Here is a 22,971-nt window from a genome sequence, read left to right on the forward strand (position 1 = left end):
GCGCCCAGCAGCGCCCCGGGCGCTACCACTGCCGCCAGCACAGCGGGGGGCACCGCTCAGAGCCGCTGCCCTGAGGAACCGGTGAGCAGCTCGAAGGACGCGTCCCAAGGCCGTTATCCGAGGTAGATGTTATTAAGTGTTATTCACCCAGATATTTGCGTTTGCGGTTTTATTTTCTCCCTTACATCTCGTGAAAAATTCCCCTACCTTTTTTTTTTCCTCGTTGGTTGCGCCCAAAGCTCCCGCCATTCCCCGGCCCGGAGCTGCGTGCTGCTCTCAAACCCGCCCGGCCGCCAACAGGAACCCGGTAGCGGTGAGGGGAGCGCCTGGGCCCGGCGTCGAGCCCGTGTGTCGGGGCAGCGGCGGGAAGCGGGGCGGCGCGTGGTGGTGCCGAGGTGCCCTGAGATTCCCTGAGGTGCCGTTCGGAGCCTACTGCTCGCGGCTGGGGGTGGCGGGGCCGTTCGGAGCGGTGTGCGGAGCGTGCCTCGTGCGTTCCACGCCGTGCTGCTGCGGGCGCCCGAATGCCCGTGGCGTTTCTTTCTTTTTCTTCACGTCTTCTAGTTTAGCGTTTCCTTTATGAGGCGAGGCTGAGAGCCCAGAGGCTGGTCAGCCTGGAGAAGAGAAGGCTGAGGGGGGATCTTATCAGTGCTTATGACCTAGCGCCATCAGCTGGGTCCCTTTATCCAAGAAAATCTTCCTTTACTCGCGTTTCTTTTTTCTATATCTGAAGAAGGAGCGATCGCTGGTGGCTGCTGCAGAGTGAGAGGCACGACCTTGTGCTTTGGCTTTCCTTGTTCTTGCTGCTGTTGCCGTAGAGAACTTGCTAAGCCAGAAGAGGATGTGTTGAGTGTCAGAGCGGTGGCACAGCTCGCTCCCACGCCCTGCGTAATCTCTCAGTTGCTCACCTTCAGCTCCTCTGTTTCTTAACATCCTGCCTGGATGCCGACCTGTGCGACCTGCTGTAGGGAACCTGCTTTGGCAGGGGGGTTGGACTCGATGATCTCTGGAGGTCCCTTCCAACCCCTACAATTCTGTGATTCTGTGTGATTAACAGATTTGTAGCTTCTCCTCATATCCCCATAGCATTCTTCTCTAAGGTTCTTTGTGGAGAACTTTTGATGGAATGGCTTTTTTTTTTTCATAATTTGGTGTTTGATGTGATTGACTTAACCCCTGACATTTAGGTGCTAGTGATCTGCTGCTATCTTTTTACAGGCAAACAGATTTGACTGCTTGACTCTCTCGATATGGAGAAGAAACAAGTTTCAAAACGGCTGTATGTCGGAGGGCTTGGCCATACAGTTTCTAAGGCTGAACTGCAAGAAAGATTTGGGAAGTTTGGACGTGTTTTGGATGTAGAGATTATTACCAGAAAAGATGAGCAGGGTAACAGTTTTGCATCATCCTTTAAAAGTGAATTGTTTTTCACATGTGAAATAAGATTTTTGCTCCGGAGGCACTTTATTTTCAGCAAATAACGTAATTTTCAGCTTTAAGGGAAATACTGAAAGTATGTAGAAATTAATTAAATATTTATCATTGAGCAGGGAACCCTACGAAAACTTTTGCTTACATCACTGTCAGCAGTTCTGAGACAGATCTTAGAAAATGTAAGTACGTATACGTGTCTATATATATAATTTTTTTATTTTTAATAAATCATGTTCTTGAACCAAGTTACATTATTCATGATACATCTGATGTTGTCTAGGCAGGACGTGGTAAAGGTGGACCTAGTTTTATTCTGTTATCATATGCATTTTGTTTGCTTTAAGCTGCAGTTTTTTTGAAAGATATTTTGCCAGAGTTTTCGGTATGTGGAAATAAGTAGGCTGAAAAAATTGCTTTGCAACTGAAGAGGTGATTTATGAGTTTATTCTTGCTCTTCAAAAGACATAGGAAGTGCTTCAACCACTTCCTTCAGAGCCATAAACCATTAGAAGGGACTTCCAATGAGAGGAAACCCAGAAGAGAGTTCATGTAAACATTCTTGTGTTCTGACTGTTACACAAATTCCAGAATAGTTGAATTTCAAAGTTATGAAATTACATGTAATAGGTAGCAGCAAAATACCAGATGGCAAGAACTATACCTGAAGAAGCAGCACTGGTGACTTGGTGTTTTATTTAGGAAGCATTGCTATTAGGAATAGGAAAGCTCTTTGAGATTAGTTAAAAGATAGTCCAGCCCTTGTTACTTTGATTCCTTAAGTTCCAAGTTGTTTTCCTTGCTCGTTAACTATATTTTTCAAAAAAAACCAGGATGTTAATTACCAAAGAGTTTCTCTGACAGCAGCACAGAAACTTCAGAGTGTGTGTACCTGAATTTTAACATCTGTGTTTGAACTGATCCATACAGAGCCAAAGAGCACGTTCCAAGTCAGAACCTTAATTTTGAATGTAGACGTTGTGAAGTGTAGGATATTGGACTTTTCATGCACAGAAGGGAACATTGTTAAGTTCAGCGTGTATCTTTTAATGTAGAAAATATTAATTTCCAGTCTTCTTCTTTTAAAGGCGTATCAATTTTAAATAAAACCAAATGGGGAGGGAGGACACTGCAAATTGAATTTGCCAAAGAAAGCTTTTTACACAGGTAAAAATCAATCGACAAATTTTTTACTGATGTTCCCTTTTTCTGTTTAACTTGTAATATTATGGCAGTGCTTTAGGCATCTGCTATGCTCCTAATCTTTCTAATTTTTATTGATGTTGGTGGGCTGGTGACACATACTTGATAGCACAATCTTTTTGCCACTGTTATTCCCTTAAAGCTTAGCTATAATCAGAATAGTGTTAATTCCTTCTGTGGGAAGGGTTGCTGCCAGTTATGATCTAACACAGAGGCAAATCTTTTTACATATGTTGTGTACTTTTTGATACAGGCTTGCCATGGAGAGAGAGGAAGCAAAGCTGCAGAAAGAAAAGCCACAGAGAAATGATGAAACAGTTCTTCTAGAATCACTGAAAAAGGCTGGTGTTGTAGACTTTCATATGAGAGCAGTACCAGGTACAGAGGTGCCAGACCATAAGGTATGGGGGAGTAGCTGTCTGGAGAATTAAAACAAAGAAATAGCATTGTGCCCAAACTTATTACATTCATATTGCATTCGTTTATGCTGTAGGTAAAGAAACGTGTGAAATGTGATCATCTAACTTTTAAAAAGTAGTCTGAGGAAATACCTTACAAGTCCTTGACATTTTTGTAATGAATCTTTTATGCAAGAATTCTTTTCTTTACTTTTTTCATGCTAATTTTTCTTTTAGAATTGGATCGTGGGTAAATTTGGCAGAGTCCTACCTATCCTTCGCCTTAGGAATCAACAGAAAAATAAAATATCCTTTTTGTTTTGGTTGGACATAGATACAATTCCCTTCTTTCTTTCATCTTAATGGTAAATATATGTTTGCTAAATGGTCTTCATATTGACTGCTATGGCAAGTTTGATTTACTGAGTCCTTTAAGTAAATGTAGCAAGTTTTGTGTGTTTTGAACAACTTCCTTAGACTGCGAGGCCTTTGTTTAAAGGCATGCTGTCACAGCATTCCTCGTCCTTGCCCTTAGAATTTAGTTTGTAGAGATGAGAATTCTGCTTGCGTAAAGGATCACGTTGCTTTTATTCCTTAATTCACGTGAACATTGTGAAGTATGACCCATCAAAATATTGCCACAACCTTAGAAAGCTGGAGGAAGACTTGACACATGTAGTTCCTGTATCCAAGCTTACCTGGCATTTGGAAGAGAAAGAGGACAGCATAAGCAAGAAGCGACAAGGGGAGTTCCCTGTGACTAAGGAGCAACCTAAAAAACTGAGGCAGCTGGGCAGACAGGATGTGAATGGAGTGGAAGTGCTGCCTTCTGGGTGTCAGTCACATTTGAGAAACATAAGCTCATCACAGCTGGATCAAAGATTGAAAACCAAATCCAATGAGAAGTCAGAATTACCTCCAAGCAGTCTTAATAGTAATATATCAGGGCAAAGTTTGCTATTGGATAAAAACAGCGTTTCTAGAGTTGTGTTTCCAAATAAGAGAATGCGTGCTTCTGACAGTGACACTGATTCCGAAGAGGAAATCAGAGCAATGATGATGAAGAAGATGGAAAAAGAGCAAACTAAAAATGCTGAGACTGAAAGTGACCACCTGGAAATTGTTGGAGATAATTTTGAGTTAAAATACAATACTCACTGGTCCTTAGGCAGCCGAGACGGCGTGAAGAAGGTTGTCAAAGGAAACAGTAAAGAGAGAGGGACTATGGACTGGGACAATGGTTATGACTCAGCGGATACAGATGAGATTATTGCTGAGAGTAAAGGCCCAGGTCTGAGTAGCACAAAAACTGTGGTTTTAGAAGACGCTAAGCAGGTGAAGGTGGAAAATAAACAAATGTTATCTAGTGAGAAATGTGATTTGGTAAATGACTCCTCACTGAAAACTCACAAATTAAGAGAAGAATGTGTTGAAAGCAAAGGGAAAATGAGAAAACCTAGTATTTCTGCCTTGTCGAGTACAGCAGGGAATAGTACAGCAAAAGCAAGTTATAGTGAGAGCTCTTATTCAGAGTCTGAGGAAGAAGAGTCTGAAATGAGTTCCGATTATGAATCCATGATGCAAAACTGTTATCGTCTAGACCTTACATTAGATGACCTAAAAGCATTGGCTGCTGAAAAATCTGAGACGTCAGTGGAAGAATTCAGTAGTACACAGAGTTCTAGTGAGTGCAGCATTAAAGAAGGTGCTAAAGGCAATGTTGTACATAAGCCAAAACATTCTAAAATTTCTCCTGCAGTTAAAAAAAAATGCATCTGTCCTGAAGATATACTTGCTGCCATTTTAGATGGGGAGGAGGATGCTGATGAGGAAAGCTCCAAGGGACGAAATAATTCATGTTTGAAATTCCAGCCCTTCAGAGGAATGGGATCCCTTTGTAATGAGTCAACTAAGGACAGCACTGATTTAACAAAGAGATCTGTAGAAAGTTCAGGTTTCGAAGCTTCTCTTCCTTTTTGTGGGGAGAAGTCACCTGAAGGGCAATCTGAGAACCATCCGTTTTATTCTCTTGAAGTCAGCACTAAAAAGAAACAAAATATACATTGTGAACAGCACAACGAGTTGTCAGATGCTGCCTCCTTAGCAGATAAGAATGTTTGTGGGCCACATTTACAAGGAAAGAACACGAAGACAAATTCTCTGCAAGGTGAGCAGAATTCAGAGTACGGAGATACTGTTCCTTGCACTGATGAAAGTGAAGGTGAGAGCAGTGACATGGGTGGTAATGCTGCCATGTCACAGAGACATGTAAAACAACAACTGAAAAGCCCAAAACTGCTTTCAAAAAAAATGAAAAGAGATGTAAGCAGCACAAGTTCAGAATGTGAAGTTAAGCAATGTGCAAATAGGAAGATGAGGCTGGTGGATGATAAAGAACTTCAAGGTTCTGCTTCAAAGGAATCTGATACAAAAAAGCAATTGCAGGATAACCAGAAGAGGCTGGCAGCTCTGGAAGAGAGACAGAAAGAAAGGCAATTACAGAAGAAACTCATTCAAGGAGCTCTTTCCAATTTGGTAATTGCACTTGTGTCTTATCTGAATAACGGGCAGTAAAGCAAAAGGGGAAAATATACGTATGTATAATTTATATATAAAATTCAAGATATTTTGCAAGCTTATGTAATTCTTGATTATATTTCAGTTTTTGTTCTTGTAGTATGCATAAAATGTTGCATGCCTAATTCCTGGGATATCTCGAGAATGCAAAAGGTGTGCTGGATTCTTCCTTTACTCTCATAGAAATGTGTCCAAGATACTTCTGTGTGACTGTGCTGAACATTTACTGTTAACCTGCCTATTTTATTATGTAGGATAGCCAGCCAACAAGCAAGCATAAACACATCATATTCAATTCAGATGTGGAAAGTGAAGCTGAAGTGGAAGAAACATTGAAGCAAGATGAGAGTTTGGAAGATATGCATGGAGTAGTAAGTGTTGCTAGAAGGAACTCTAGCATTCTTTGAGTCAATTCCATATTGATGGGACTGGAGCTTTTACTTTGAAGGCTATTTTTCATAGATTAGTGAAAGGAAAATTTAAACAATAAATATTTCAATTAATTAGAGTGATTCTATTCTAGCTAACATGAAGCAAATTTCGAAGAGTATATGATTCATCTGTGAAAGCTGGGGATGCTGGAGAATTTGTAAGGAGATACTGATCTGTATGCAAGGTGTTTTAACTGTGATTTAAAAACAAAAAGAAGATGTAATTTTTTAGCTTACAAGGCATAATTATTTAGTTTGGAATTTCTCTGCTTTTGGTCACAGGAAGGGAAGGTTTTGGCTTCGCTATTGTGGGAAGGCTTGTTGCTCTTTCCAGCACAGTGGACGAAGAATCTTTATTCATGCAGAGTCTTGTTTTATAAAGTGATGTTTGAGTCCAAAGAAATTGTGTTTTGAAGTTGTGGAGTGCTTACCTTTTCTGCAGTTCATATTTATCCACTGACTTAAACTATGTTCTGTGAATGAGACTTGTTCAGAAGGGTTTTAGACATTGATATTTTAATGTTGATCTTCCTTTCTATAATCAGGAAGCTGGAATTTTACAGCTAGCTCATATTGTAAAACCTGAGATAATTTTTATGTGGATTTTCTCAGGTATGTTGGAAAGCACACGAAGAAAGTTAATGCTGACTTATTTTCTCAAACTTTTGAAAATGGCTCCTTTTCTGTGTTTTTCTTTTTTTAATAAAGAAGGAACATGATCCTAAATCTTCTAGAAGGCTCTTTGAAAGCAGCGAAGATGATCAAGATGAAACAGATGACGAGAGATTCAAAATTAAACCACAGTTTGAAGGCAAAGCTGGTGAAAAAGTGAGTGAAGCTATTAATGACTTCACTTTCTCATAAATAACCTTAATGCCACCTCAGAAGTGTGTAATGTGTAGCCTTGTGTGTGTGTGCACTATGATTTTGACAAAGCTACCATGAGATTGTCTCCTCCAGAGAGAACAACGGCCGTGCAGGAAGTAATGCGTGTTGGGGGGGGAGGTGAGGAGAAATCACAGGCGTTGCCATTTTTGAATATGGAGAAATTTCTGAAAAAGGCATCAAGCTGAAGATTGTCAGTGTGTAACAACAGAGTGTTGGAAATAAGAAGTTATGATGTGTTGGTGATTGCTTCTCCAGCACTTAATGGAATTTCTTTTTATTTAGCTGCTAAATTTGCAATCGCGGTTTGGCACAGATGAAAGATTTCGCATGGATGCTCGATTCCTTGAAAGTGAGAGTGAAGAAGAGGGTAAGCTTGTTCTTGTTTCCTAGGCAATAATAGTAGTAGGGCTATATAATGGAGCCTTACTTTTGGATGCTTGAAGCAACAGACAAACTATTTTTGCTTCTCTGGTCAGTTCTCAGAAAATAACCTAGCTGTACTTACTGTGTATTGGTCGCTGTGTTTTTTCAAAAACATGTTGCAAACACATTTCAGTAGCTCACCAAGGTATTAACTTGGCTGGTAAATCAATGTTTGAAGTGATCTTTTTAAGGCAGGATGATACCATTTACCCATATTTTTCATAGGATAAGGGATGACTTAACTAATATAAACTTCTTGATTTTTACATTCATTTCAGCTCTTTGTTTTGTAGTCGGCTTGCACTCCATTGATTTAGCAGTCTTAGAAAGAAAGATAACTTTGAGGTAAAATCACAGAACCCCCAAGGCTGGAGAAGACCTCCAAGATCACCCAGTCCAACTGTCCTCCTACCACTGCCATTTCCCTACTAAAGCATTTTCCTTATTACAACACCTAATGTTTCTTGAGCACCTCCAAGGGTGGTGACTCAAATCCCTCTGTGTGCAGCCCTCCCAGAGCATTTTCTGGGAGAAGAAATTTTCCCTGACGTCCAACCTGGGTCTCCCCTGGAACAACTTGAGGCCATTATGTGTTTATATATTAGAAGGCAGAAAAGCTGAAAAATGCCAAAGACAATCAAACAAAAGTTGCATAATTACTTACTCTGCTCACTTTTTTTAAAACTTGTCTGATTTCCACGTGAAATAGGGGTCCATAATATCTGTAGTCATACTAGCTGCGTAACAAGGAGGAAAGCCTCTAATTAGCTTTATAATTAGGAAAGCAGCTTGCCTATTTGCATGAGCTCTACTATGGGTAGTAGTGTTACACATTAAGAGTTACAGTCTTACTCTGGTCATAATTTGGGAGGGAACATTATTTGTTTGTTTATTATTTAGGAGAAACCAATACAATGGAGGCAGATGAGGAAGAAGAAGAGTTTGCTGCAGAGAAAAAGAAAAATCTGCAAATCCTGGGAAGTCTATTGAATATTGACCTGGAGCAATCAAAAACAACTAAAATGGCCATAAATGCTAAGAAATTCAAGTACGTACTTAAGGTTCTTCCGGTAAATTTTATATGATTGGATTGTTGGGAATGAGACTTAATATCTTAATTAGTCTTCACCTGTTCCCTACAGGGGCAAACATAAACAAGCTAGACAAAGAACTGTGAGCTAGGCACTGATTAGATTGTTACTTCCATAGGAATTAATAAGGTTATTGTTTTCTCTGGACTGCATGTGAGATGTAAGGTAAGTGTCCTTCTTTCAAGGTATTAACATAAAGTTTCTAGTGGAGATTTTTTTCTCCATTTGGTTAGGAATTTCTTGCACACAGCCATGAACTGCAATGGTAGAAGTTAACAATATTAAGTGTAGTGATGTGCAGTTAGGAACCTTTTACAGACAGTTGTCATTGGAGTTGCAGCAATTGACTGCTAACTGCTAAGTACCATTCCACTGCTGCACAGTCACACTTATTTGTTTGACTACTGTGCAAGTTTTATTTTCTAAAAACTAAGCACAGGAGGTGTATGGTGACTTCTGAGTCAGCCTGAACCACTGATTGAGCACCTGGGGAAAAGACCCAGTCAGCACTGGGAGTGCAGGTGAAGGGAATTCAGCTGTGAGACAGGAAGGGGTGGAGCCTGGCTGTGCCTCTCTTAGAGCTCATTGAAGGGCTGACTGCCACTGGGGAAGGATGTCTGGTTGGGGATCCTTTTCTTGTGGCATTTTCCTTATGAGCCTAGATCTTCAGAAATGAGGGAGCATTTTTGTTTCTAACACCTTTCTGTTGTGCTAGTTCCCTTGCCATTGTATGTCTTGTAATACTGTTCCATTCTGTTGATCTTCCTGCTTGTTACAGGAGGAAATACCTGTGCAACCCCAGAGATTGTTTCAGGAAATTCTTTTGGGAATTGTTTTTCTCTAATGCTCAATTAATGATAGTAAGTGGGTATGTACTCACTTAGAGGCACTCAACCTGTGTTGTAAGCAGCATAGTTTTTTCCACACTAGTATTGTGGTCAGTCTAAACTTCTGATTTTCATAGTTGAAAGTCTTCATTTTATTTCTTTTCCCTCCCCTCAGATTGATTATTTGTCAACATGAAAAATTTGCTGCTGGTTTATCTATAGATAAATATGTATCCATATATCTATGCCTGCTTATCTTTTAGGAGATGTACATGTTTAGTAGAACTTTATGATGCACAACTTGAAGCCTGTTTTATGTTCAATACAAAAACTCGACTAAAGCCAATTGTGTGTAATTTTTCTTTATTTTTTCTGAGCTTTTCTGGTGAAGAAGTAAATTTTAAAGTTTTAGGGTAACTTTGAGTTGGATATTTTAATGTCACATGGGTTGTTCTATGTTGTTTTCACTCTATCTTTACAGGGATATTAATGCTCTCCGCTACGATCCCACGAGGCAAGATCATGCAGTTTTTGAGAAGAAACCAAAAGCTATAGAAAAAGAGAGGTATTATTTCAGTTTGGTAACTGCTGTGATGTTTCTTTCCCTTGAAGGCTGGCTTTCAAAAACAGTGACTGATTTGTTTGATACTATGCAGACAGCTCTTTATTTCTTTAAGTTCACATGATACTACTAAGATAAAGATTATGACCAGTAGAAACTCAAAGTAATGTGTTGTCTTTTTAATCTATCTTTTCTTTATGTGCTATTTTCTGTCCCCCTTTTTCACCTTCAGGTTTCAAGTTCTGGGCTTTGGGATTTGCAGATCTGTGGACAGAAAGCATTGGCTCCTAACAGGTTTTTTTCAGGAATAGAACATGATATGAACACTTATATTTAAATTAGATATTATCATGTATTAAAAGGAGATTCAGAGTGCCATTCATTGCAGAGTAGAATTGCTGCTGTCTTTTCATGGATTCAAACCTGAGGCGTTCCCCCATTGCTTACCTTCAAAGGGTAGCAATTTGTGTGAGGTGAAAACAAATGGATTAGAAACTGAACATACAGGATGCCCATGATGTCCTGTAGACCCTGGGATGTCCTATTGCCAGAGTCTGGAATTGCTGAGAAAGAGGAGAAGCACTGTGGTGTTCGTTTATCTTTTTTTTTAATTGACATTCTGATTTCAGCAAGGCTAAAAGGAAGAAGAAGAAAGAAGAGAGTGAGAAGCTGCCTGAAGTGTCTAAAGAAATATACTGTGACATTGCTGTTGATCTGAAGGAGCTGTTTGGATCTTCAAAGAACAAATCAAAAAAGCCAGAAGAAATATCCTGGGACAAAGATGAAGCAGAGGAATCAACTCCACATGACCATCTGGGGCCTGATGCTGAGAGTAACACAGCTCAGGATTCTAGTGATTTCAGATTTTCCTTCTTTGATGACAAGGATCAGTCTGATGTAAAAGAAGGTAACAGTAGAACATACGTAGGAAGAGTGCTGTTTCTCATGAGCTGATTATTCCAGACACTGTGGAGTTATACTGCATATTTTAATTTCAGAAACCAGGGAGTTTTCAGAAGATAAAGTCACTAACTGAGCAAAATCATTGTGGTCTTCTCTTACTAAGATCTCTGTAGTTTAATTGCAGTTAATCATATTTGCATCCCTGGAATTTTATAAGGGGTGGTGTTGAGGGATAACCTTGTGAGAAGGAACTACTCTGTAGTTATTCTTTGAACAGTAATGAGAAAAATTATTGTCCACTGATTATTTTTTTTTTTAATTAACAGGAACAGAGATACATTAGTCAAATCAGGTTTCATGTAACCAGCAGGACTTAATAAATTGTTAATTAAGGGATTATTACAAGCAGAAGTCCTTAAGTGTGCCCCTGAGATCCATGAACATTTTAAAATGTGTTTAATTGTAATTACAGAAAAATTTAAACTCAGTAACACGTGTTATCTAGTTAATAAAACAGAAGAAGTCCTAATCTAAGGGAAATCAGTATTATATGATAAAGATAAAAAAAATGAAATCAAGTCACTTACTGAGTAGGACTGTGAAGATGACTGAAACAAACAGGAAAAAATAACACAGCCTTGAGAAGTACTATTAGTTCAGTAACATTCTGAAACAGTAGGGTTTCAGTGTAGCAACAAGAGCTCACTAGAGCAAAGAGGAAATTACTTGACCACAGGCTGCATCCAGAGTTCACAGGCTTCCTAGCAATGAGAATCACTTTAAGCACTATCTTGTGTTATCTGTTTATTGGCTTGTATTGATTAAAAATCTTATGTAGCACTGTGGGGCAGCTGTGCAAGCTACTGTGTTGACACAAAACAAAAAGACAAGTCTGTCCCCGTTTCACATACCTTGGTTGCTCCAGTGGTTTTTGTTGTTTTGTTCAACCTGACTTCCAAAAGACCATGTATGACATGTGAAAGCCTTGATGGGAGAACACAAATAGAATGGCTTTTGCAGCACAAATTATAAGTGTTTTGTGGATCATTTAAACTTGCTCTCTTCCCCGTGAATACTCTTTGTTCAAATTAGAACTTACTGAGTTTTCACTGGAATAAAATGTTTGTTTTATAGTCTGTCTACTGCTGGGTTTGGAAATGGCTTCATGTTGCTGGGGGGCTGTATAAGGAAGAACCATCTTCTCTTTTCTGTCTGCACAGATACTGTGCTTACGTACTATAAGTAGAGGGTACCTCTAACCTCAGAACTTCTGGCTAAGGGGATTAGTAAGTGCTCAGGTGCACGTGTCAGTTATCACATGTAAACTGAGCTGCTAGCAAGAGGCTGTGTATTTTTTAGGCAGGAGCATGTATGTGAAAATAGCAAAGTAATGAGTCCTGTCACACAGAACCTTTCTAAGACACTGAAAGGAAGTTTATATTCCATTTATTACAGGCTGAAAATTTGAATAGGTGGAACTACTCCCAACTCAGTTAATACTAACTGTTTTGTCAGAACAACCTGATCAGAACTGTGGACACTAACAGTGGGCTTCAAAGGAACTTCTGTGTTTTTTTCCTGTGCAGTATTTGATACTAGGATACGCTTTGAGGATGGCTTTGTAACATGTGAAAAAGCAAGCTATATTCATACTTGCCCTTAGGGTCATAGAAAGTATATGAAGGGAGTTTTTGTACTGTTCAAGTCTGTTATTCTCCAATATAACTATTTAGCTCTTGAGTAGAAGTCTACTGGCAAGGAAAAGAGTAATCTGGTTCTTGTGCTATTATTGCAGAGCCTTATGTATTTGAAGCAATAAAGCCTATGAAAGTCAAATGGCAAGAAGATCCACGTTTCCAGGACAGTAGCTCTGAGGATGATGATGAACCAGAGGCAACAGAAAGTGAAAGAGAGAAAGAAATGCAAGTTCTCTTTGTATTTGTTGTCTTCTTGGTAGGAACTGATGCTGGGTGAATTTTAATAGCAGCAAGTATAAGCATGGGTAACTAACAACCTTCACTGTGCATCCTTAACCAAGAAAAGTCTTTTTTAACAGAAACCACTCCTTACTGCACAGAACATAATATTAAAAGATGTTGCTATCAGACTTGATTTGAAGTTAAATATTAAAATAGAGTTTCTAGTAGATTGCATGATATTTAACTGGGTACTGGTTTTGGCCAAGTCAAATAATGTCAAGTGTTCTTCAGTATTTCTATCCAGAAGGCTATATTTGGTTACTGTGGAGCACTGTTGTTCTTCAGTACTGCTATTCTCTGAAATACTGCAGCTTTAATATATGCTAATGGAACTTGATACTAAATTCTATGGTGTTAACACTTTGTGTTTTTCTAGGTTTCTCCCTTTACCACAATCAGGAAGTGCAAGGTTTTTCTTCTTCTCCAAAGACGATGAACGATTAAGAGGTGAAACAGAGTTTATTCACCTTTTCTCTCCCTTCCAGTCTCTTTACTGCAACTGAAGAGGGAAAAAGATTGCCTGGTTAATTAATTAATGGTTTCTAACTTAAATACAGATGAGATGTTAAGACAAAAAAAAATCACAACTTTCAGTCATCTCCTGTGCTGTGGGTTGTGGTAGTGCTTCCCAACAGAAACTGCAGCTGTTACCTTGCGCTCTTATTTTTAGATCACTGCCTAATTTTTTGCTGATCTTTTAGAGCTTACAAATGTCACTTGGTAAACTAGCTAGATCTTTGGTTCCTTTCAGGCATCTATATGATCTTTTTTTTCCATGCTTCAGTTCTTACTAGGAATATTCAATATGCTTATCAGCCATATACACCCATATGGTTCTTGGTACTAAGTAATGTGGTGTGTTCTTTCCTGTGAATGTAATGAATCCCATAGTAGAAAAAGAGTGGAGTTGGTTCTGATATCTTATAGAAGTGATTATTAGGGCAATTTTAATTAATGTTCATTTTCTGAGAGAAGTTATAGATTGATTTAAAGAAAAGCATACAAAAGTTACTGTGTACCTAATGCAGTTGTTGTATTGTAACCTGGTCTATGTATCTGATTTACAGTACTCCGAGTTCATAGCAGGCATAGGTTCTCTTGGTAGACACAGAATCACAGTGCTAAGCTTAATGTAAGGATTGCTGCTTTGCTGCAATTTGTATTTCAGTGTAGTAAGGAAAGCTACAGCTGCCCTTCATTTTTCATACCATGCAAAGCTGCAATGAATGAAACCTGTTTTAGTCAGCTGTGTGGTGGAGTTATGGGTTGTGAGTTATCTATGCAGAAGATGATCTGATTTTTAACTCTCACTGTTTTGCATGAGACTTAAGAAGTGTTACCATATTCCAATGGCTTTAACCATATTAATTTGTTCTGTGCAGAGGGACCCAAGTTATTTTGCAGATCAGTTAACCTCAATGAAGAAAAAGATAGCTGGGAAGACAGGCGTAGATTATTACTAGAGGTGAGTATTTTAAACAACCTTTTCGAAAAACTATAGCTGAAATCTCAGCATGAGAATGGAATGGGGCTGTTTATTTGCCTTATTTGCGGTAAAGATAAACTTGGGAACTTCAGAAAGACAAGCTTTGTCATATCAGGAAGCTAAATTGTTTTTTTAACCTGTAACTTCATGTTATTGTATGTAGTTGGATAAGTTATTGAAAGCCTGTATTGCACAGGGCTGGTTAATTAACTGCATGGAAAAAAAGCAGTTTGAAACAAGGGGGTGAACTGACAACTTCTGATAATGCTGTGTTAAAATTGAAATATTTTCAGGAATGCCGGAAGAAACATAAGGATGCAAGAAGGAAAGTGAAAACAAACAATAAGTCTTGATGCTTTGTGTTTCTTCTTTGAAAGAGATATTTTTCTGCAACTTCTTCAAAATTCAAGTATTTCAAAGATCTAACAGGAAGCAATATTTTAAAAGACTCCTAAATATCATTTCTGAATAGCTACATATTTATTATGTCAATGTAAGAAGTTCTTTTGGTTTTGGTTGTTTTGGATTTTTTCTGTATGGTTTAAATGTGACTTCCTTGTGTATTGACCAAGAAGTGGGTCATTTAAAAAAGGAACAGTGGAATCTTTTGCTGTGTTCTTGGGCCCCTGTGCTGCACGGGGTTGACGAAGAGCAGACTGATCCACGTTTACATAACCTATATTCAGCTGAATGTAGTAGAGATCCTATTGGAGGATCCTCTACAAGTTTTTGGAATGTTCTACTTTCAGAGTAAACGTTTACCAGAAGTTTATGAAGATATGTATATAACTGGGAAAACCTATGAAACTAGTAGGTTTGTATTTCTTCACAAAGATAATTTTTCTACTTTTTAATTGTGTACAGACATTAATAAATAATAAGGACAAATGCTGGTGTTGTATGCTTGTGGAATGATATTTTTACATGTGAGGTGTTCTCATCCAATTAGCATATATGCTGCAGAGTCATGGCAGCATTAGAATACAGAGTGTTGTGAAGGTATTCTCTGTTGTTGGCTAATTGTCTTGGAAGTTAAAGCACGTTTCAGCATGTATGTGATCTGCCTGGAGGCAGTCACTCAATGTACCTTACTGCAGACCATGATGCCCAAATACTTGTTCATACACAGTACAAGTTGTTACATGCATCCCCTTGTCCTTTATCCTTGGTTGAAAGCTGCATGCTGGGCAAAAATTCAAAGTAATAAGAGAAACTTGTTCAGGACTGTGGGCAGATAACTAGTCGTATCCAGTGAGGCTTGTTGGATTTGACTCCAAGTGCAATGCAATTTCTTGTAAGAACTCTGTCACAACGCCTAACCTTCATCTTGCCAGGGTCCACCACTTAAAGCAAGGGTTTGTTTTAACTTCCTTTGGCTCTTCCTGGTCTCAGGAATACAAAGACTGCTGTTGCCAGGCATTACATTAGGAAACAAGGAGGTTAGCTGGCTGTCTCTGGGTTTAAATGGCAAGTGAGTGATAGAGGAGCTCTTAATGCTGCTGAAATAAGAAATTTCAAAAACAAGTCTAACCTTGAAAGAAGAGTTAGAGGACAGAAGATCAAAAAGCAAATAGTGAAAGTTATGAGAGCTGGAGGAGAAAAACTTTTTTTCTCTAGTGCTGTGTTTTGAAGGGCTCTTTTTGTGTGCTTCTCGATGCTGTGTGAATCTAGTCTAAATTATCTTCTTTCAGTTTTACTTTCTTTAGAGTCCATTTTCACATTAGAAGTTCTTTCAACCTTCTAAAGGCTTTCGAGGGTAGTCTGTTAGCGGTAAAATTTTTTAAGCACCTTGTTTTGTCATGCTGCTTTGTGAACACAGTTCTTGCATCAAACTCTTTTCTGTAGCACATGATCCCCCTTCTAAGGCTGGGAAGTCCTCTGGCATGTAGTAGGTGCCACGTTCTGCAGGGTGCTGCCTTATAACTTCTCTACAATGCTGCTTTCTCCGGAGTAAGAATTACTGTGGCACTGCAGTTCTTGTGTAGTGTTCTCATAGCTGTGATCCAGAGGTTTTCCATGGTTAACTGCCTGGCACAGTGCATCTTAAAGACATAAAGATGTCTTACTTAAAATCGTAGAGTGGTCTGGGTTGGAAAGGACCTCAAAGATCATCTAGTTTTAACCTCCCTGCCATGTGCAGGGTTGCTGGCCACTAGACCAGGCTGCCCAGAGCCACATCTGGGCTGCAAGCTCACACTGCTGGTTCACGTCCATCTTCTTGTCCACCAGGACCCCAAGTCCTTCTCCACAGGGTTGCTCTCAAGGAGTCTATATAAATACCTGGGATTGCCCTGGCCCAAGTGCAGTGCCTTGCATTTGGCCTTGTTGAGCCTCATTTGGTTCACATGGGCACAATTCTTCAGCCTGTCCTTACTTACAGCAGTATATGGCTTCAATTAAAAGCGTTCTTTTTCTGTCACTTGTTAGATATAAAGAAATAGATGCAGCAAGGCCCTGGATCTGCAAAGGAATGGAAGTATTAGGCACCTGCTCTCAGCTCTTCAGAGTCGCTAGAGTTTGTACAGCTGTACATTTCAACCTGCATAGGTTGTCATGCAGGACAGCTGGAGAAGATTGAAGGAGCATTAAGTTCAGTTCTCTGCCTGACCCTCACCATACCAAAGAATGGCTGCTTTGTTTGTTCCAGGTAGCGAGGAGAGGCAATGTTATGCATTACCACAACTAGAAAATCTTCTTTCTTGTAAATCTGCGCTGATATGTGCATCAGAACTGATGCTTACACAAAATGGCTGACTTGATTCACTCACAATTGCTGCTGTCCTGGAATCTTCTTAATCAGATGACTCATGTCCTTGGAATGCTATAGGAATGAAAACTGCTGTACCAAATTGCTTAATTAAAATATCCAGTTAAAAAGATTAATGCTTTTTAAAAAAGATTTGTACATGTTTATGAAATGAAGGTAACGCATTTCAGCATCTTAAGATGTAATAGTTTTCTTAGTAATTTGCCTCAATTATGTGGCATGTTTAACAGTGTCTCAAATGGGGATCCTTAGTAGCTTTGTGCAGTCTTCAGTTTCATCCATTGTCTTCTGCTATGTCCTCTTTTCTCTGCCAATTCTGTGGTTTCTCCTGTGGAGTTTAAAAGTCACCTGTTTGCAGTATTACTCCTGGATATGCTGCTGGCATGATATATTGAAAATCTGCAGTGTTTCAGTGAACACACCAGGTCTGTCAACAGTAGAAACGTACCGTTTTTGTCCGCTGTAAGTTGCCAACGTATTTACATTACAATGGCTGTCACGGAGTGATGTACCGGGTTCTGCCAGGCGATGGCATCAGTTGTACAACTTTGCATTGCAATTGGAGTGTTGCAGACGGAAAACAGATGGCAGAGCAGTAGCAACCAGACCGGTGCACAGTCCCAGGAATGAGGATGGGTGGGGGAAAATGAAGAAACTGCAAAGGCAACATTATACACAGTGCAGCCCCGTAGGTTTTCCATTGCTATGAGGTTGGGTTTCTGTGTGTTGGTGTTGTTACTGTTTTGTTGACAGAGCTGTTTATTGATCTTTTAGCAGCTGCTTAGCCCTGCGTTGTCTCCTCTGATGCATAGAGGTTTCATCTTCTGCTGGTTTTGCTGCACGTATTTAAGGACAGTTTAAATTCTGCACTGTTGCAGTCTGCTCAAACTGGTTTATAGGTAAAGGAGCATGTCTGTCTTTTTAGCTAGCTGTGCATACGAGGTCTGTGCACATACAAGATGCTGGAGTAGTATTTAGATTGACAGTTTTATTTTTCTGTACTTATGTTAATATATATCTGTTGTTGGAACCTAAAAGATGCCCCTAACTTCTTCCATGCTATTTGTTGCAGCTGTTAAATTGACAACATGTTCTGTATGCTTTCAGTCCCTGTAATGCAGTGAGAGAGGACAGAAAACTGTAATAAAGCAGGGAGGAAAAATGAGAGACCAATTGCTTCCTGAAGCAAAAAAAAAGCTGTTACGTAATCGTTCACTGTTTTCTTCTCCTCCCCCACCTACTGTCCCTCTTCCCTGTGCGTGCTTTCTCGTTCTTATCCTAAGGCAGTTTTATGTGTGAAGCACTTTTGAAATACGATTTGAGCAGCACAACATTTTAGGAATGAGTGTGGAAGCTATCAGTAAGCATCTCTTTGCTGAAGACAGGTTTTAAACCAGCATTTTGCTGCTGCGGGTACATTGTCATCCATTTTGTGTATCACAGAAATAGCTTGTTTGGCTTGGAGTGTGTGGACCTTCTTCCTAAAGGTCCTAGGAGCCTAAGGGTATGGTGCTGCTATGTTCAGAAGGCATATCACTAGTTAGCTGCAATCCAGCTGGACCAAGCACAACAGTACTCAAATAGTAACACAGTGAGCTAGCTGGCCAAACAAGGGTTGTGGGTTCTCAACAGGTTTCTGAAACTTGAGGCTTTAAAAACTGGCCCTTGTCTGGCTGCTGTAGTCACTCTACTGCCGTGAGGCATAGTGGTATAATTTTCAGATGTGACTATGGAGTGAGAATATTGCTCAGATCATGAGGACATAAATTCTTGAAGGCTTGGTCACGCTACTAAGCTGTTTAAATCTGTGTGTATTCATGTATTCAGCACAGTAGCTGAATGAAACAGCAAGTAAATTTATTTCCCTGGAAACAGAAAAGTAAGGTGCATTAGTGTAAGACCCCAGTGAAAAATGGGTTTGTAGCCTGTTTGTTGCTGACTAATGGCCTGCTTGCTGATGGTTGATGCAGAGCAGCTGTTAGGTAGCTGGGTCTTAATCGTAGTGCTGTTGTTCTGTATACAGCCTTGAAATGACAAAAATATTATCTCATTGCTTCTGACGAGCTGGAGTAAATCTTCACCATGAGAGAGGCTTAAGGCAGTTCATTTTATACTGTAACATCAATTCCTATGATTCTGCTGAAAAACAATAATTCTGTATAATTTTTCTTTTGTTGCCATCCAAGCCAAATAAGTGTTAACATTTAAATGCTTTAAAAAATGAAACAAAAACACTTCAATATCCTGGTGCCTCATCCCCACACCTCTCAGTATAACAGAAATATTTCTCACAATGCTCCCTGCAAAAACTGTTTGTGCTGCAGCAGTCATTCTTATTAGAGGCATTGTACATTCATATCTATCTTCATATATTGCTTAACAAAATGATTTGCTTATGCATTAATATATTTGGACTCAATCCATTTGCCCTGGAGAGATGCAATCTCTGACTCAAATACAGCACGGTCTGATAGAAATTTCTAAAAATTCCTACCAGAAGGCTTTGACTTTTTTTTTTTTTTACTTGAAATCAAGGCTTTTCTGGATGCAAAGATGTCTAACATCTCAGTGTAGATAACTGCTGTGTATAAAGTCCTTGATTGCAACGCCTAAGTGTGGAAGTGGCATACTCAGCTAGGGGAGTACTTCTGCAGTGTTAATATAATAAAACTGTTTGCTCACTGTACGTAGAAACTTCTGTTGGTTAATTTGTCGTACAATATTTGATTTGATCTCATTTTTTTTTTTTTTTAATTTTATTTATTGAGGAAAAAGTAGGAAATCAGAAACTAAAGCAACAAGGTGTATGGAGGTAAGAGCACTCAGTAGTGTTAAGAGCTTCGGGAAGCTGTGGAAGGAGAGAGGAGCTCTTTGTGGTCCGGGCTGGCAGTTACGCAAGGGACAGGTATGTCCTGTTTTGCACAAGCTTCCTAATCTGCTTGCCAGCTACAAGTCAGGCAGAGGCAAAGATCCAGCTCCCTAGTCGGTCCTTTTTTCTTCCTCCCATGTGCTTGTAGTGCCCCCAAGGAACTAAGCACAAAATGGGCTCTGAAAGAAAAAATGCTTTGCCACTTCTTCAAAAAAGAAAGAAGTAAACCAGCAGTGCGACTGGGTGAACCGCTGCCTAGAGATAGTGTTTATGTTTCCCTGGATTTCCTTCCTCTTCCCTTGGCCAGCTTGGCTGAGGTCCCTCCTGCAGTGTGCCTCTGAGGCTGCGGATGGGGCCCCTGCTGCCCCCCAGCCGCAGGATTTCTCAGGAAGGAGAAGTGGTGATGTTAAAGCTGGGTCTGGGGGGGGTGTCAGGCTGAGTGCAGTTGTGCAGAGGTTAGCTGGGCTGGCACAGTCACAAGTACAGCATGCCAGCGAGTAGATTGCCTGAAATGATTTACAGCTGAGGGAAGAAGCCAAAGGATTTTCAACCAACCAATGATGCCTTCAGAGGACTTGCTGTTCCCTGGCATGGAAAGTTTTCTAACTCCCCAGCCATACTACATGCATTCTTTTTCTGTGTATTTGCAGCTTGTGTTTTCTTTTAGCAGTTACAATCCAGTGCAACTAGAGCAGGAGAAAATAAACCTTTAATATACAGCTTACATCTCAGTAAGACATGAAGCTCTAACTTTTTCAGCACTCCTCAGCATCTTTCCCCTTAAAGCTTAATCTTCCCCATGTTTGTAAAAGCAGCATTTAGTGTTTGAAGCAGCTCCACTGATAATTACAACTTGTTCAACATCACCTTTCTTAGAGTAAGTGTGATTGGGGTGTTCCTGCTTTTCCACTCCTGAGTGGCCGTTTCACTTGTATATGTTTGGATTTAACTTGGCTTTGTCAAAGTGTGTTCTTTAATAAAACTTGGACACATCTTTCTTTATCTTTCTACCTCCAGTACATCCTGTATTTAGCTTTCAGATTGGAGAAGAAATTCCAGTCTGACTTCTGTTCTCTATTTCTGTTTTATGCTTTGCTACGTTAAATATAGATGCCATATTGTTAACTGAATGATACAGCTGCTATCCTCAATGCTGTCCTGCAGAGTTCATCTTCCATGGAAAATGATTTGTTCTCTCGTTGTATAAAACATTCTGAACATGATAAAATGGCAATGATTTACAAAGGAAGAAAGAGGGACCAATCCCTTACCAATTTTCTTGAAACGTTTTGTCAGTTAAAGAAGCAACGACACCTTTTGGGTGGTTCTCTTTAAAGAAGGAAGAACAAAGAAAGGTGTTACAGAGTTGAAGATGTTTTTATGTCTCAAAAAATAAAAATACTTCACATGACGTGTGCAAATTGGTTGCTGAGAAGATGAAAAGGGGACTTCTTTATAGAATACGTGTCTGGAGCTTGGGTTTGCATGATCAGATCTGTGGCTTTTTAACCCTGAGAGTTATGCCATGGAACAGAAAGAAGATCTGTTACTCTGTTTTTAGTTCTGTTTACATATAAATTTAAAATGTTTTCCCTTAGAAGTACTTATTAGTTTCTTAGAGATGACACTGGAAGGTGAGACGAGGTAAATAATTGGAATTAAGTTAAAATCTGTATTTTCAGTGCAGGTGTTACTGAAGGTTGGTAGGCTATTGCTTTAAACTGGGGCATTTGATAGCTGGTGAAGGCAGTTCAGAACACAGGTAAGTCTTTCTTAAAACTAAAGTTAATGTTTAATTTGGTAGCGGGTTTATATTGCTTGCAGTTTGTACTGAAGTTATAAGCCAGTTCTTTGACAGTGCTAGCTCTACAGAACTACAGTCTAAGGCAATCTCTATGTTAGAAATCAGTGAAGGACCTCAGCAAGCAGTTGCATAGAAATTCTTCAGCAGAAAGCAGTTGTTATGAGCTGGTGTTGTACTAACTGCCTAGGCAGTAAATAAAGGGATGGATGTACCTCGTGCCAAAATACACTGCTGTGGGCAGAAGTAGGCAGTGAGGCAATGAGTACTTTTTCAAACTGTAAAAAATTCGAGTTGAAGGTTTTCATGTCTTGTTTCGAGGGAGGGAGTTGTTTTTTGTTTGTTAGAGCACTGCAGGTTAATTTTGATGTGTGAAGTTGAGCTCACCTTCCCTGGAGGAGCTAAGCCTTCCTTTTCATGGTGTGTCCTTGCTCCCAACCACAGGGCTTCTGGCACAGCCTAAATGGGAGGGTGACACTACTGTTTATGTGCTGATACTGCCATGAAAACAATTAGCCTCACTCATGGTGCTGCTTCCACAGATATGGGGCTAAGGTATTACAGCCCATATTGCAAAGAACACTAGGAAAAATAATTGTTCATGCCTCTGTCAGAAACAACTTCTGTGTTTTCAGCTTCATCCAAAGCTGAAAAAAATTGGAAGAAATACTAATGTGTTTAAGAAAGATAATTCTTCCATTTTTGATGAAACAAGATATTGCTGGCCTCTGTTCTTTGTTTTCATGTTTATAACTGGACCCTGCAGAAATGCAGTTTCCTGTTTCTTACAGGAGCTTGCTGCAGTGCCTGCCTGTGCGGAAGCAGCCACTCAAGCACACTGGAGCAGCTGGGGCATGTGGCAGCATTCCTTCCTACTGCGTGTCCTGTGGGTGCAGTAAGTAAACAGAAGGGTTACGCAGAAGTGCCTCACTGATTGGCTGTTTGCCTGTATCACTGGCATCTGATCTTTCTGGTATTGGTGGAGTTCAAATCACTCTTTATATTCAAACACGATAATTTGCATAGGCAGAAAAACAGAACTTAGCCTACTGGTAGGGTGTGTTTGCACGTGCAGTAATTCATTTTGTGACTCCAACGTGTCGCAAAAGCCAAAAAGTGCATGCCTTATTTCTTCTGCATGCAATTCACTCTAGTGACAAAGGGCTCATAACTTTTCATTCCATTGCTTTTGGTTACTGGAGGAGAGTTTTCCCACGTACCACAAAGGAAGGGTGCTTTAATGTTGGATTTGTAGGTCCCCTTTACTGCTGAGGTCTGCATGTACGGTGTTTCACATCAATGCTGGTTTTGAAGATGGCACCTGAGTTGTCACAATTA

At 39.7% G+C, this 22,971-nt stretch overlaps 1 protein-coding gene and 1 long non-coding RNA gene across 10 annotated transcripts in view; both read left to right on the forward strand.

Annotated features, from left to right (window-relative positions):
* Positions 1 to 17: 17 nt before the first annotated feature.
* Positions 18 to 15,086, forward strand: NOL8 (nucleolar protein 8). 4 transcript variants are annotated; one of them, XM_048958012.1, is made up of 17 exons: positions 18 to 122; positions 1,216 to 1,386; positions 1,548 to 1,610; positions 2,517 to 2,595; positions 2,885 to 3,032; positions 3,267 to 3,335; positions 3,639 to 5,564; positions 5,861 to 5,977; positions 6,746 to 6,865; positions 7,208 to 7,292; positions 8,249 to 8,396; positions 9,748 to 9,831; positions 10,458 to 10,735; positions 12,527 to 12,653; positions 13,087 to 13,157; positions 14,093 to 14,175; positions 14,490 to 15,086. In XM_048958012.1, the coding sequence occupies exons 2-17, from the start codon at positions 1,248 to 1,250 to the stop codon at positions 14,547 to 14,549; spliced, it is 3,597 nt and encodes a 1,198-aa protein (XP_048813969.1). In that variant the 5' UTR covers positions 18 to 122; positions 1,216 to 1,247; the 3' UTR covers positions 14,550 to 15,086. The 4 variants fall into 4 exon arrangements, with proteins under 4 accessions (XP_048813969.1, XP_048813967.1, XP_048813966.1 ...); XM_048958010.1 differs by lacking the exon at positions 18 to 122 and adding an exon at positions 241 to 313; XM_048958009.1 differs by lacking the exon at positions 18 to 122 and adding an exon at positions 251 to 415.
* A 2,417-nt stretch (positions 15,087 to 17,503) lies between these two features.
* The window catches only part of LOC125698995 (uncharacterized), a 28,609-nt gene continuing 23,141 nt past the window's right edge, over positions 17,504 to 22,971 (forward strand). For all 6 annotated transcript variants that reach the window (XR_007379396.1, XR_007379400.1, XR_007379397.1 and 3 more), the window contains exons 1-2: positions 17,504 to 17,651; positions 22,425 to 22,528. This is a non-coding gene — a long non-coding RNA (uncharacterized LOC125698995). The remainder of the gene's footprint in view (positions 17,652 to 22,424; positions 22,529 to 22,971) is intronic.

Source organism: Lagopus muta, chromosome 11 (assembly GCF_023343835.1).
Source record: "Lagopus muta isolate bLagMut1 chromosome 11, bLagMut1 primary, whole genome shotgun sequence".
Classification (NCBI taxonomy): domain Eukaryota; kingdom Metazoa; phylum Chordata; class Aves; order Galliformes; family Phasianidae; genus Lagopus; species Lagopus muta.